At 36.5% G+C, this 13,541-nt stretch overlaps 2 protein-coding genes across 2 annotated transcripts; one reads left to right on the plus strand and one right to left on the minus strand.

The window, feature by feature from the left end:
* Window positions 1-91: 91 nt before the first annotated feature.
* On the minus strand, window positions 92-3,409 carry LOC113730643 (nudix hydrolase 26, chloroplastic). Its single transcript, XM_027255481.2, has 6 exons — window positions 2,902-3,409; window positions 2,752-2,802; window positions 1,705-1,797; window positions 1,399-1,493; window positions 775-889; window positions 92-671 (listed from the first exon to the last, which is right to left on the minus strand). The coding sequence occupies exons 1-6, from the start codon at window positions 3,301-3,303 to the stop codon at window positions 606-608; spliced, it is 822 nt and encodes a 273-aa protein (XP_027111282.1). The 5' UTR covers window positions 3,304-3,409; the 3' UTR covers window positions 92-605.
* A 2,153-nt stretch (window positions 3,410-5,562) lies between these two features.
* LOC113730644 (exocyst complex component EXO70A1) lies at window positions 5,563-13,055 on the plus strand. The gene is made up of 12 exons (XM_027255482.2): window positions 5,563-5,994; window positions 6,496-6,591; window positions 6,862-7,067; window positions 8,358-8,621; window positions 9,328-9,466; window positions 9,534-9,746; window positions 9,950-10,155; window positions 10,819-11,019; window positions 11,120-11,219; window positions 11,862-11,968; window positions 12,079-12,225; window positions 12,552-13,055. Exons 1-12 carry the CDS (start codon window positions 5,815-5,817, stop codon window positions 12,667-12,669), a joined length of 1,977 nt encoding a protein of 658 aa, XP_027111283.1. The 5' UTR covers window positions 5,563-5,814; the 3' UTR covers window positions 12,670-13,055.
* The last annotated feature ends 486 nt before the right edge of the window (window positions 13,056-13,541 follow it).

Raw genomic sequence — 13,541 nt, forward strand, 5'->3', positions numbered from 1 at the left:
AATAGCTAGTTATTTACCAGAATAAAGCCAATGATAAATTCACAAAAAATGAAAGCATTAAGAGGAAAATTAAGCAGAGTTTGATATCAGGTTAGTTGAAACATCCTATGCCAATGCAAGATAAGTTTTTGAATGAGAACGAAGTATTGCCAAGAGATAGACACATCACAAACTTTCCCCCTCGTTCAACCTCTAAGCACGACACAGACACCATGCAAAATTTAGAGACAATTTGTAATGCTGTCAAGTCATCCATTACTTTTCTCAATGTGATGTATTTGATCAGTGCAGTCTAGTATCCGCAAATGCCATGCAAGCTTTGATTCCCTCTCCGAATATAAACAGGCTGCAAAACGTTGGCAGCTTCCTTCTTACGAGTTATAACAACTTTGTCGATACTGTCCTTGAACTTGTAGAATATGCATTAACACATCCAAGCAAAATGAAGTACTTTGAACCTGTGGATCCGTATGACAATAGTTCGGAATTAAAACATAATCATTAGAGTCATAAATTTTAGCTTTTGACAAGATGCTGCTGCATGATTTCCACTTGAAAAAGTCCAGTAAATTTGCACGTCCACTAAAAGAATAATCTTCAGTAATTTACTGCAGATATGTTGAGAAAACAGACAAAACTTCCTCATAAACAGGTTTCTTGAAATCCACTGCCTGCAAAGAAGAGTTTCAGACAAGGTAAAAGTCTTATTTTTCTAGGAAAGACAAAAGAAAGTGCTTGGAAGTGTTTCAGTACAGAGAGTTGAGCGGCAATTACATGATTAATTACTTGTTCTGCTGACATCCATGCCCATTCTCCAAATTCAGCCTTCTCAGTACCATCACCCAAAAGATTGATTTCATCATCATTTCCATTGAATTTGAAAAGAAACCTGAGCCAAATCCATTGAATAAATCTAAGATGCTAGCACGCTAAAGTGTCACAGTAAACCCATAATGCTGGAAAATACAGATCAAGAAAAACCTCCCTTTACCATGAAGTTACTAGCATTTAGCTATATGAAGCAGCAGCTATCTCCTCTCCACCTCGACCACCCACCCCCACTGAAACTTTAATCAACTCAGTGTACAAACCTGAAGTCCACTTAACTTCATGCATGGGCAGATTTTCTTGATTCTCTCAACTCTTTTTCTTTTTTCTGAATGTCTTTACTTTTTTATCATGACAAGCAGCCAGATTTTCAAGCTTGGAAACCCTTTTGGCCCCAACAACTTTAAGAAGTTGCACGCAGGAGTTCTTAATATTCATAAACCTACTTCAACCCCCACCAAGCACCCCCAAAAAGAGAGGAGGAATGATAGGTAGTCTCAAACTAGGTAAAAGGTGAAGCCTTGCTACTGCAAAAAATTTATCAGTAAACAAGGAAATAGGTGAACTGACCATTTCTGAGCTTGACCTTTCCAGTCTGATCCCCATTGACGATTTAGTTTCTCCCGCACAGCTGGAGGGAAATCATAAGTCAACCAATAAGGCACCTGCATGTGGACTCGAATGCCAAATTTGACCTTGTTAATGCATATGCAGAAATTTTTATGCGACCAAAAAACAAGAAGAGAATCCGTAGAAGACAAGAAAATGCATAATGGCAGCTTCATATATGCCAAAAATGCAGATAATCATTTTTCTAACCCAAAGTGTAGAGATAGAAAAAAAAAAATCAATTCAGCATTTCAAAAGGGAACTCACCTCAGCAACAATATCTGCTGTAGTAACTCCTGTTTCTTCTCTCAATTCCCTTGCAGCTGCAGTTCTTGGATCTTCACTTTCATCAATCCCTCCCTGTTAATCCAGCCAGGAATCAATTATGTCCTATATTGTGCACGAGGATTTCAAGATAAGTAAAAGTCACATTACTAGACAGTCTAGTACTAAACATCAGCTGAGACACCAAGAAAAGTAACCTCAATTGAGAATTTCTTAAATTCAAAACATTAGAATGACCAGGTGAATCTCATTTTTAACTAGAAACAGAAAGTTGATCTATTTCTTACACTCGTTCTTCTTAGAAGTGCATAAACTTATTAAATATCTATTCACTCTCTCCACTTAAGCTCTTAGATGACTTGGAAATTCATCTTGATGATAGTTTGTCACCCATTGAAAATCAGCACTCTATAAAAAAGAGCACAGGGAAAGAACAAATATATTACTTCATACATGATTATTGAATTTCAGAAAATGTCCTCGGATTTCAAATTTTTGATCTGAAAAACACTATGGAGCTCAATTAGTGCCACAGTTCTAGGAAACTACATCATCAAGTACCATTCTTCCCCTCAGAATGTTAGCATGTTCACTTGAGGCTCAAACGCAAAAGTAAAATCCCGGCTTCAGCCATGACTTTCTACCGTCTTTAAATACAAGGATGTTAGCTACTGTTGAAGAACTTGTAACATTTTCGGCTGCACTGCAAGTAAATTGCAGGTTCCCAAAATTCAGCTAGTAGCTTAGTTCTGTACTATTATACCTTCGCACATCATCAGAATAGAGAGACACCTGATGCAGCATTAGTTACCAGTAAACAAATTACATATATATGCTCCTGCTGCTGCTTATTACCAGCTACATAAAGCACTACCATGATAATACAATCGATATATGTAATGTATCCCAATAGATCCTATAAGCCCAGATAGTGTATCATATTTCCCCAATATTTCAGGAGCAGACCTTACCAATTCGCAGCGGGAAAAAAATAATCCAAGAATAAGATGAATTTAGTAAAAGATCGACCTGAGGCATTTGCCAGGCGTCAGGTATGTCAAGTCTTGATGCTGCAAAAATCTACAAGCAACAATCCAAAAGTTCATTTCTTGACACAAACAAAAAAAAAGATAAATAAATTTGTGTAGGATTACGGAGACATGGAAACAAAGAGAAGACCTTTTTAGAAGAGGGATTCATGAGACAAATACCAACGTTTCTTCTATAACCTTGAGGCGGGTTTTGCATGATTGATGATGATTGAGCACAAAATGAAGCTCTGAAGCGTTTATGACGATGACGAGGATCAATCGAGAGGGCAGAAGTAAATTTTTGGCAGTGATTTGGAGGACAATAAAGCGAAGAGAAATTGTTATTTCTTGCAGTGGCAGAGAGGGCTTGATGGCGGTGCCGAGGATGGCAGCTTAGGATGATGTATCGGCACAAACATAAAGCCATCACACTCGCTCGCAAGCCCACTCTACTGTTGATGGGCGTCTCATCTTTTCCATCAATGGAGAATCTGATACTTTGAAATTGACCCCTCTGTTTTGTGGAAATTACAACTGTTTGATGGCACATGTTCCTCACGAGATTCCACAGCTTCAATGGAGAATCTGATACTTTGAAATTGACCCCTCTGTTTTGTGGAAATTACAACTGTTTGGTGTCACATGTTCCTTTTTTTTCTTTTCTTTTTCTGAAAAATAAATATATTTGACTCTCAGGATTGACTCGGATAGTTTGGGGTAGAGTAGCCTCTTTAGACTTCAATGTTGCGTGTTTGAATCACCTCTCTATCGTTTGCCTATTTTTAATAGGCAGGGTGCACAAGTGCAGGAAATTTACCTTCCAAACGGGACCGTAAACTTTGGCGCATTGATGATTGCATGTGGTACTAGTTGGACGCCCATCTTCATTGAAACGACATACGTTCAACCTCTCGAGAAAATAGCACATAGGTGTCTCTGCGATTTTCCAATTATTTTCTGCAGACATGGAGAAGGCTTCATTTATATCTGTTCTCATAGCTGGTTCTCTTCATGCTTTCACCACTTCGCAAGTGTATCTGTCTTGCTCACCTATGAGTTTATGGAGATTCTTCTTTTCTAACTATACATAAGACATTCGGCCAGTTTAGCTCAACCAAAAGATTGCTAGTGTCAGAAGAATAGTGAACGAACAAAATAAACATGTTTGAAAAGGGTTGATAAACTTTGCTGACTCCTTAATTTATCCATCCATGCACTCACAAACTACATATATGCACTGAGTTTGCAGTTGTTTCATTACCAAAGAAAAAAAAAAGGATGGAAGGAGTGGAAGTGGAAAGTAGTTTAAAGACGGCATTAATCACAAGAAAGCTGCAGCAATTCGAGCTCCCCTGCAATCGGAATTGGGAATATGATACTTATTTTAACCAACCGACAAACGTCACGGAAAATTCTCCTCTAGAGTCTTGTGACTGGTTAGTGGACGTTCGCCATCTTTGTTCCTTTGTCATTACCTCTTTCGGGTTGAGTGAAATGGGAGCATCTTAGAAGTTGATTGATGCAATGAAAACAGGAAAGGAGAATCTGACATGGGCATGGTCAGTGAGTGATGAGCTCCCGTTCAATTGTCAAATTCAATGTAACAAAAAAAAAAAGGCTGTTCACATTTACGTCCAAACTTGTTCGGACTTTGGAATGGCCAGCATTTACACACCAATAAATAATAAATAAAAAGTTTCATAAGCACATTTTAAAATTATTTTATTTTACGTTCGTTACATCACAAAAAGTGAACTATAGCATTATTTTAGTTATTTTTTCTAAAATAATATCCTATCCTAATACACTTGCTCCAATGTCATTGCCTAATCTAGTTTAAAATAAGGAAAAATCATTTCAAACGTCTATCATATCTTTTCAAATGAATTTTTTCATCTTTTATTTTGAAAATATTAATTTTACATCTTTTACAAGTTTAAGTTAGCAAAATTTGGTCCCAATTTAAGTTTTTGATCACTTTTTAACTTGAAATCACAACATAACCCATATGCAATCATTTTTATATCTACAAAAAGGCTAGATCTCACTTTTTTTTAGTGACAAAAATGAATACTAGTGGAAAAATGAATATGGATTAAGTTAGACTCTACTTTTTTAGAGAATAGAGATGTTATTTTTTTTAAAAGGTAAAAATGAATATGGATCAAGTCATTTGTTTAATTACAAATAGGATTTAACTTTTTTGTTCCTAAAAAAATGACTACATTTGGGTCACTTGATGAATTCAAGGTAAAAAAAAGGTCAAAAATTTAAATTGAGAACAAAATTTATTGACTTGATTTTGTAAGGATCATAAAGATACTATTTTTAAAAGTAAAGAATGAAAAAAAATTCATTTGATAAAATATGAAATATGTTTTGGATGATATTCCTTATAATAATTGATATTTTCATATATACTGAAAAAAGTAAAAAAAAAAAACATGTATATACTTGTAAAAGCATGTTAACTAACAAGAAAATTTGAAATGGCATTTTTAAGTCCTTCACTGCAGGCAATATATTTAAGAAGTTAAAAATTATTATCTTAATAATATTTTAAAACCATCTTAACAATTTGGAGCTATGTGTAGAAAATAATTTTGGTCTAGGCATTTTTTTTAATTGATCGTCCTACATTTATATTATATTGTTTCAATTTGTTCTGGAGGTAGATTACAATTGCCTGAGTGATGCATATCGTGTATTGAGAATTATCCTTTGAGGTAGATTAAAATTGCTACTTATCTGCTTTAATTTTTCCCCCTAACTATGTATGCTTTAGCCAAATTTATTTAGCTGATTTTTCAACTAACGCGGGGCCTGGGGCCTGGGCCCTGCCACCGCTGCACTGAACAGCACAGCACATCTTGTTAGACTCCGAGTTTTTTCTTTATTTGATTTTTTGGGTTATAAAGGTCTTTCCATTTTCAATCACAAAGAAAACCAGAAGAACAAGTCTCCCTTTACTACTATCACAGAGCCCCCGAACAGCAAACGAAACTTGAATTTGATTCGATTCAATTTTCAGTAGAGAAGAAGAAGAAGGAGAAGAAAGAAGATGGGAGTTCCGTGGGGTTCAGGAGGAGGGGCAGGGGGAGCGGATTTGCTGAGTGAAAGAGCAGCTACCATGAGAGAATCGCTGCTCAAGAGTCAATCTATTACTGATAACATGGTTTCTATTCTGGGTTCCTTTGATCACCGCCTCTCTGCTCTCGAAACCGCCATGCGTCCAACTCAGGTAGTTCCACTTCCATTGATCTCTGTTATACCCTTTTATATTTTGCTTGCATTTGGTGAAAATCCTATGTTAGTTTTGTGATTGGTTCTTGTAAAACTAACTCTGAACTTGGAGAGGAAAATATCTAGTTCGGATTTTTGGATCTCGTTTTCTGGGCTTTGAGTTTGGTGGCAACTGACTTTTGTGCGAAAATTTAAAAGAATAATAAAAAAAAGAGGAGCGTTTTTCTGTGCTTCCCTTAAATTTGCTCGATTAGGAGAACATTATTGGTAATATAAGGAAAGAATTAAAGCAAAAGGCTTAAGCAGTATGGTTGACTTGCCCCTTTCCTTTTCTTTGTAAGGAAGTGATTAAGGTTTTAGGAATGATATGCTTGGTCTGTTTCCTTTCATGACGTCTTCTTCTCGGGCCAATAGAATTTCAGTTATGATTTTCCTGAAATGTGTTCAAGCTTGGTTATTTTAAGTTTGTAAGTCAATGTTTGATTTGCTACTCTCTCAGATCAGGACTCATGCTATTAGGAGAGCTCATGAGAATATTGACAGGACATTGAAAGCTGCAGAGGTCATTTTGTCCCAGTTTGATCTTACTCGCCAGGTGGGTTTGCTCATTCTCCCAGCTTTTAATTGGATAAGTTTGAAGAGTGTATTGTTGATTAATTCGAATATTCCCTTATTTGGGGTTCCGTTAATTCACGCTAACTTGGAGAATTATTTGAATTATTGATTTCCAGTTGACTTGCTTGCTCTGCTGAACGACTGTTATTTTTAGTATTTTATCATGTCATAAGTTTTCTTGTATGTCAAAAAAATTTTTACTTGTATATATATCTATATCTTGAAATTTTTGTTGTGTAATTACATGCAGGCAGAGGGTAAAATACTCAAGGGGCCACATGAAGATCTTGAAACTTATCTTGTTGCAATTGAACAACTAAGAGAAAACATTCGGTTTTTTAGTAGCAATAAAAGTTTTAAGAGTAGTGATGGAGTACTAAGCCATGCCAATGGTTTGCTTAACAAGGCCATTTCAAAGCTGGAAGAGGAGTTTAAGCAGCTTCTGTCATCTTACAGGTCAGTTTGGTACTCTTAGTTTTGTAAGCTACAGTTTGCCCCGTTTAATCTTTTCATATGAGTAATAACTTATTACACTCATTGTTATGCTTTACTGCTAATCCTATTAAGCTCAATGTATTGTGAGATAGTGATCCCTTTCTTTTGGTGTGTCAACTTAATAAATGTTAATTCAGCCTCTTAGTTTAGCTTATGACAACTTTGTTGTACATCTCTCCGGCCATTTGGTGATTATATGTACTTATATGGCTGTCTCTAGAGCATTTGTGCGAGTCCTGCTGTAGCACTAAAATTCTTGAAACTGCTAATCTTGGCCAAAAGTCAAACATGGATATTCGTTCCAAATGTGGCAAGCGTATCAAGATTAGTCCCTTGGATGGGAAACTTGTTGCTGTAGTTCCATTTCAATCTCATTATGTTCTTAATCTCTTAATCTCTACAGCAAAAGCCTTTGAAGTCCCTAAAACAACTTGACTTTTCCATCGTTACTATCAATGAGAAACATTGATAAATAATGGACTGCACCAATCTTTGGGACCATCATGATTGGGCATTTACATACCGTTGAATTGCAACTTAAGCTGACAGTAAATGTCCCATAAATAGTTTCATTTTTTATGAGTGATTGAAATCCTCAAGTTACATCTTCTTGCCTAACCTCCTCTCTAACCTAGTCAACTTTCATTTCTACCTTAACTAATAAAAAAACCCACCAAATCAAGTTCCAACTGCTGCATCTTCTGTTACAAATGACTATTAATGGTCTAACTAGCTTTTCTAAAGGAATCAGGTACCTCAAAGCTTTGAGTATTATTGTAACTCATACTCCCCCTATTCCCCCCCCCCCCCTTCTCCTTTTCAGAATGTCTTGTTTCCCATAACTTTGAGGCACTTAATTACTTTCATATTCTTCTACATTGGTCATCATCTAATTGATATTTATTCTTTTCCAAAACAAGAACAAATTGTAACCTTGATCACCTGATTTTGGTGTCTTCATGTCTCGTTCTTGTAAAATAACGCTTTCCTGTATTAACTTTCGTTTTGGAATTGATTCTCAACTAAAGAGTCCGTAATTTTGGATTTTGCTGTATATGTTCATTCTTTGAAATAGAAACGAAATAATCTAATAAAATTTGATATCGCTTTGTCATTATGCATGAAAACTTAGACATGCTCACTACTTTTCCTGCCTTGGATAAAAGTAAGCATTACTTTCATATTTAAATATGTTAGGCCTGTACCTCTTCATGAAGCTGTACTTACTCTACCCTAAATTCACTTTGTCAGCAAGCCTGTCGAACCTGATCGTCTTTTTGAGGGACTTCCTAGTTCAATGCGACCATCATCTGGATCACCAGGAGAGCAGCCTGATGCAAATGGGAAGAACCCTTCACCAAATGGTCAGCACCATGAGCATCATCATGCTAATGCAGAAAATGCTGTTTACACTCCGCCAACTCTTGTACCACCAAGAGTCCTGCCACTGTTGCATGATCTAGCCCTACAAATGGTTCAAGCTGGCCACCAACAGCAGTTACTGAAAATATACAGGTAAAGGCCTATTACAAAAAGATCTGATAATATTGACGACTACTTTTCATGTGCTGGGTAATCAACTAGGTTTTAAACAGTCACTCTGAAGTGATCAGGGGACTCGGGTGCATGCCTTGTATCAACAAGTTTCCCAAGATAATGAGGGATGAAATGATAAGTGGTCAAGTCTCTCTATGGCTTTTTTGTTTTCCTTTTCTGCATGTCAGGTCAGGAGATATTAGGCTTTTGTCAATTTTAGTGGATTATATTTAAGGAAAGAATTTAAAGTTCTAATCCGTCTTCCATGCTGGGAGTATGCATTTAATAGTATGAATCTACAATCTGGTTTTCCTGACACCATAAATCTTGGCGTGTTTCATAGGGATCAGGAAAGAGTTAAACTTTATTATAGTAGTATGCTTTGTGCTAGGTGGAACGTGCCTGGACTTTATCCTTGTATTAATTCCACACAGGGTTGGGGTTTAAAGTATTGTGATTTTACAATATCTGCATTTCAAACACGTATATATATTTAGAATCATCTGTCTTGTGTTGTATCCGTTACTTTTAGTAACTTTCCAGTGGTCAAATTGTGCCCTGTATATGCAAAGGTATGGAAATGTGACTATAGATCGATTTACCTCGTTCCATGTGTCAGTCTGTGCATTTGTCAGAGTAACATTATTGCGTTCCTTGTCTTGATGGTGTTCATATTTCCATGCAGGGATACTCGTTCTTCAGTTTTGGAAGAAAGTCTTCGAAAATTGGGAGTGGAGAAACTTAGTAAAGAGGATGTTCAGAAGATGCAGTGGGAAGTTTTGGAAGCCAAGATTGGGAACTGGATTCATTTTATGCGGATTGCTGTAGGTTCTCTTAGCTGTCTTGAACGTAATCTGGGATTCTGTATATGAGCTAATTATGCTTGAACAGGTCAAACTGCTATTTGCTGGGGAAAGGAAAGTTTGTGACCAAATATTTGAAGGCTTTGAGTCCCTCAAGGACCAGTGTTTTGCTGAAGTGACAGCTGGGAGTGTTGCAGTTCTCCTTAGTTTTGGTGATGCGATTGCCAAAAGTAAAAGATCTCCTGAAAAATTATTTGTGCTGCTGGATATGTATGAAATCATGCGAGAACTGCACTCTGAGGTATGGATTACAAACTTCAATGAAATCACATTTCGCTTGGCATTTCACTCTGCATTCTGGTTTGCTAGGTATTCCTCTTTTTTGGCTGTGCTTTGGCTTTTATGCCCACAAAATATCTTGTATTTGCATCAAACTCAACTTTTTATGGTGGTATGGTGGTAGAGTTAGTTCTTATGACTAAAAATCTGCTTTCGAATTGTCAGATTGAAACTCTTTTCAGAGGTAAAGCTTGCAATGATATTAGAGAATCTGCTTTGGGGTTGACAAAGCGCCTTGCCCAGACTGCACAAGAGACCTTCAGTGATTTTGAAGAAGCAGTTGAAAAAGATGCAACCAAAACTGCGGTTGCAGATGGAACTGTCCATCCTTTGACCAGCTATGTGATTAACTATGTGAAGTTCCTATTTGAGTAAGTGAATTCTGCTTTTTTTTTTTTCTGTTCTGTTCTTTTTGTATGTGGCTTCATGTGCACTAACTGGTTGCTTACAAACTTTATACACAGAATTAATAGTCTGCATTTTCAGTTAGTCAATTATAAAGCTATTTGCATTTAATCAGCCTTTTTGGAGAGAACATGTTATTGGTTGCAATTAATCTTTTTCTAGAAGACTCTTGTCAAGTATGAAACCTCATTTTGGCAAACTATTTTCTGCAATTACTCATGAAGAGACAAAAATGGGGTCATTTGTAGTTTGAGTTTGTAACGTGTCATGCTTTGCATTGGAAGGTGTGTAGGTGACCTAATTTCCACCATGTTTCAAAAACATTAATTCGTCTTGTACACACAAGGAATTTTTGAGGGCAAATGCATGTGAAAACATGCTGAGGAAAATTCTTGCTGTATATAAAGGTCAATTTTCTGGAAGATTTCTTTTAAATGCTTTTAGGATTTGATTGATTAAAAGCTTAGCAATTTAAAAAGGGTATGTAATTAAATGCCAGGCAGAGCACTGATATAGGTAGTTTGCCAGTAAATGTTTCCTTCTTAACGTGGGAGAAGTCTGCATGTTTTTCATCTGTATAGGACTTTGTTGATCTAATTTATCTGACTTCGTGAAATTGATTCTTTCAGCTACCAATCAACATTGAAGCAGCTCTTTCAAGAATTTGAAAATGGAGATGGGTCAGATTCTCAATTAGCTGCTGTAACAATGCACATAATGCAGGCTTTACAAACCAATTTGGATGGGAAATCTAAGCAATATAAAGATCCTGCTCTTAGTAACTTGTTTCTTATGAACAACATTCACTACATGGTCAGATCTGTCCGCAGGTTTGTTCTTGTGCATTTCTTTGTTACGTTTAGGGTTTGGAGCATTGGATTGTGATCTTATATAGTTACAAGTTGGTGCTTATATTTTTCTTGCTTCTAGGTCTGAAGCCAAAGACCTGTTGGGGGATGATTGGGTGCAAAGACACAGGAGAATTGTGCAGCAACATGCAAATCAGTATAAGAGGATTGCTTGGGCCAAGGTTTTACCTTACCCTCTTTACTGCTATTACAAGCCGCATTGTTTGTGAACCCATTCAGATTTACCTTCCTTGTCACATCAGTTGAAGTCATCCTTATTCGTTACCTTGTCTTCAAATGTCTAGATCTATAAATTGGGCTTTGTGCTTTTCATGAATTTTCTGTTGAGTTAGATATGATCTTACATCCGCTTCATTGTGCATGTAGATAGGAGTCCTTCCAGGGTTGAGTCAACTAGAGTTAGAATGTTTTTAGACTCCAAGAATTGGAATTATGTGGTTAAAAACTTCATAAACTTGGGGCATGCAAAAACAATGTTTTACAAATGATATGTTTTATATTACTTGTAATTTAATTTCATTCAGTATACTGGTGCTTGAGGTGTTGCTTGAGTTGCAATTATTTGTCATTGGAATACATCCAGAAATGATTACTGTAAATGAATGGAGAAAGAAGAATACAGAACTTCCCCTGCATGTTCTGATACTGTATTATTTTCGTGTTCTATAATTATTATGAAATGACTTCTTGATTGTGGAAGTAACTGCTAATTAAGAGATAAAAGTTGCTTGGCAAAGCTTAATTTACATTCACTGTAAGCTCTTGTTTTTGTAAATATGATTTGATTTCTTTTCTCTCCATAGATTCTGCAATGCCTCTCCATACAAGGTCTGGCATCGTCAGGTGGTAGTGGTGTTAGTGCTGATGGGGGAAATAGTAGTGGAGCTTCAAGAGCAATGGTGAAAGATAGGTTTGTTCAATTTGCGGACCCTGGCATATCAGTGTTATATTTACTTTTATGGTTTGACCAAACTGATCTTATGTGTTAAAATCACTCTCTCTCTCTCTCTCTCTCTCTAGATTGAAGACTTTTAATATTCAATTTGAGGAGCTTCATCAAAGACAATCTCAGTGGACTGTCCCTGATACTGAGCTACGGGACTCTCTGAAACTTGCTGTTGCTGAAGTTTTGCTGCCAGCATACAGATCTTTCCTTAAACGCTTTGGGTACGATCCTCCAAGTATTTATAAGCATGCACACTTTGAAATGCCTTCCTTTTCATGTCAAACTACATTTTTCGAGAACAATGTCTTTTTTTTTTTTTTTTTGTTTCCATGAAAAGTCAAAAACTTGGAAAACTAGATAGACATGTATTCTAAGGAGCCATTTTGGTCAAGCTGATTAACCCCTTGATTGAGAACAAAAATACACACTAGACTTGGTTCTCAAATGTTAGTGTTATGTTAATTATTGGACTTCCTGGAAATAATTTTTTCTCATGTTGACCCTATCTTCTGTTGAAGTTATATGCTTGCCTTTTGATGTGTCACAGGCCTTTGGTTGAGAATGGTAAAAATCCCCAGAAATATATCAGATACACACCCGAGGATCTCGACCACATGCTTAATGAATTTTTCGAAGGAAAAACGTTAAATGAGCCGAAGCGGTAAACTTGCGACTTAGATGAGCTATTTCTGGTTCTGGAATCAGGAATTCGAGGTGGTGGAGATATCAGGAATTGGACGTTAATGGTAGTATTCTTGTAACAATTTCTTCATTTTTCTGATTGATATGGAAATGATTGAAAAAAAAAAGTAGCGAGATAAGGAAGAAATTGCCGCTATCCAGGAAGCTTGTTTCCTCCTCAGCAAAATTACTATGTAAATGTTTTTTTTTTTTTTTTTTTTTGGTGTAAAGTCTTTTGTTTCTCAATTTGTGTTTTGATGATGTATGTACAGACGGACCATGGAAGAGTTTTCTGTGGGGGAAAAGAGGTGTGTATGCAGATGAATACATGGTGGATCCCAATCTGTTTGATGGATCCATACTATGCAAATTTTTAGCTACTCGGTTGAATTAGAATTAGGTAAGCGGTATCAATATTGATCAATACTGACCCTTTGCGTTTGCTGCTAATCACCATTTACGAAGATTCGAAACTAACCAAAGACGAGAGAGGGTGGAAGGAAGGAGTTATTCGAACCAATGGTGATGGGTAACGACCATCGTTTACTAGGAAGAAAATTGGGATTCGGCTCGAGTGTTGGCAAAAAGTATTGAGGCTTGTTGAAGAAATGATCATGAAGATAAATGCATGCTCGAGTGTTGAGGCTTAGACTGCGTACCCGGCCTTCCTTCAACACGGGAAGTAGGGGACTGGGACAGTTGGGCTGCTGTACAATTGGTACAGTAATAGTTCTTTTTCCAAAAGGCGTCTCTCATACATGTACAATTATGGTTGTATTCATTTATTAAATTAGTGTATACGAACAAAGAAATATAAATATGCATCAAATCATGTAAAATGTGTAACAACTATATA

Source organism: Coffea arabica, chromosome 2e (genome assembly GCF_036785885.1).
Source record: "Coffea arabica cultivar ET-39 chromosome 2e, Coffea Arabica ET-39 HiFi, whole genome shotgun sequence".
NCBI lineage: Eukaryota > Viridiplantae > Streptophyta > Magnoliopsida > Gentianales > Rubiaceae > Coffea > Coffea arabica.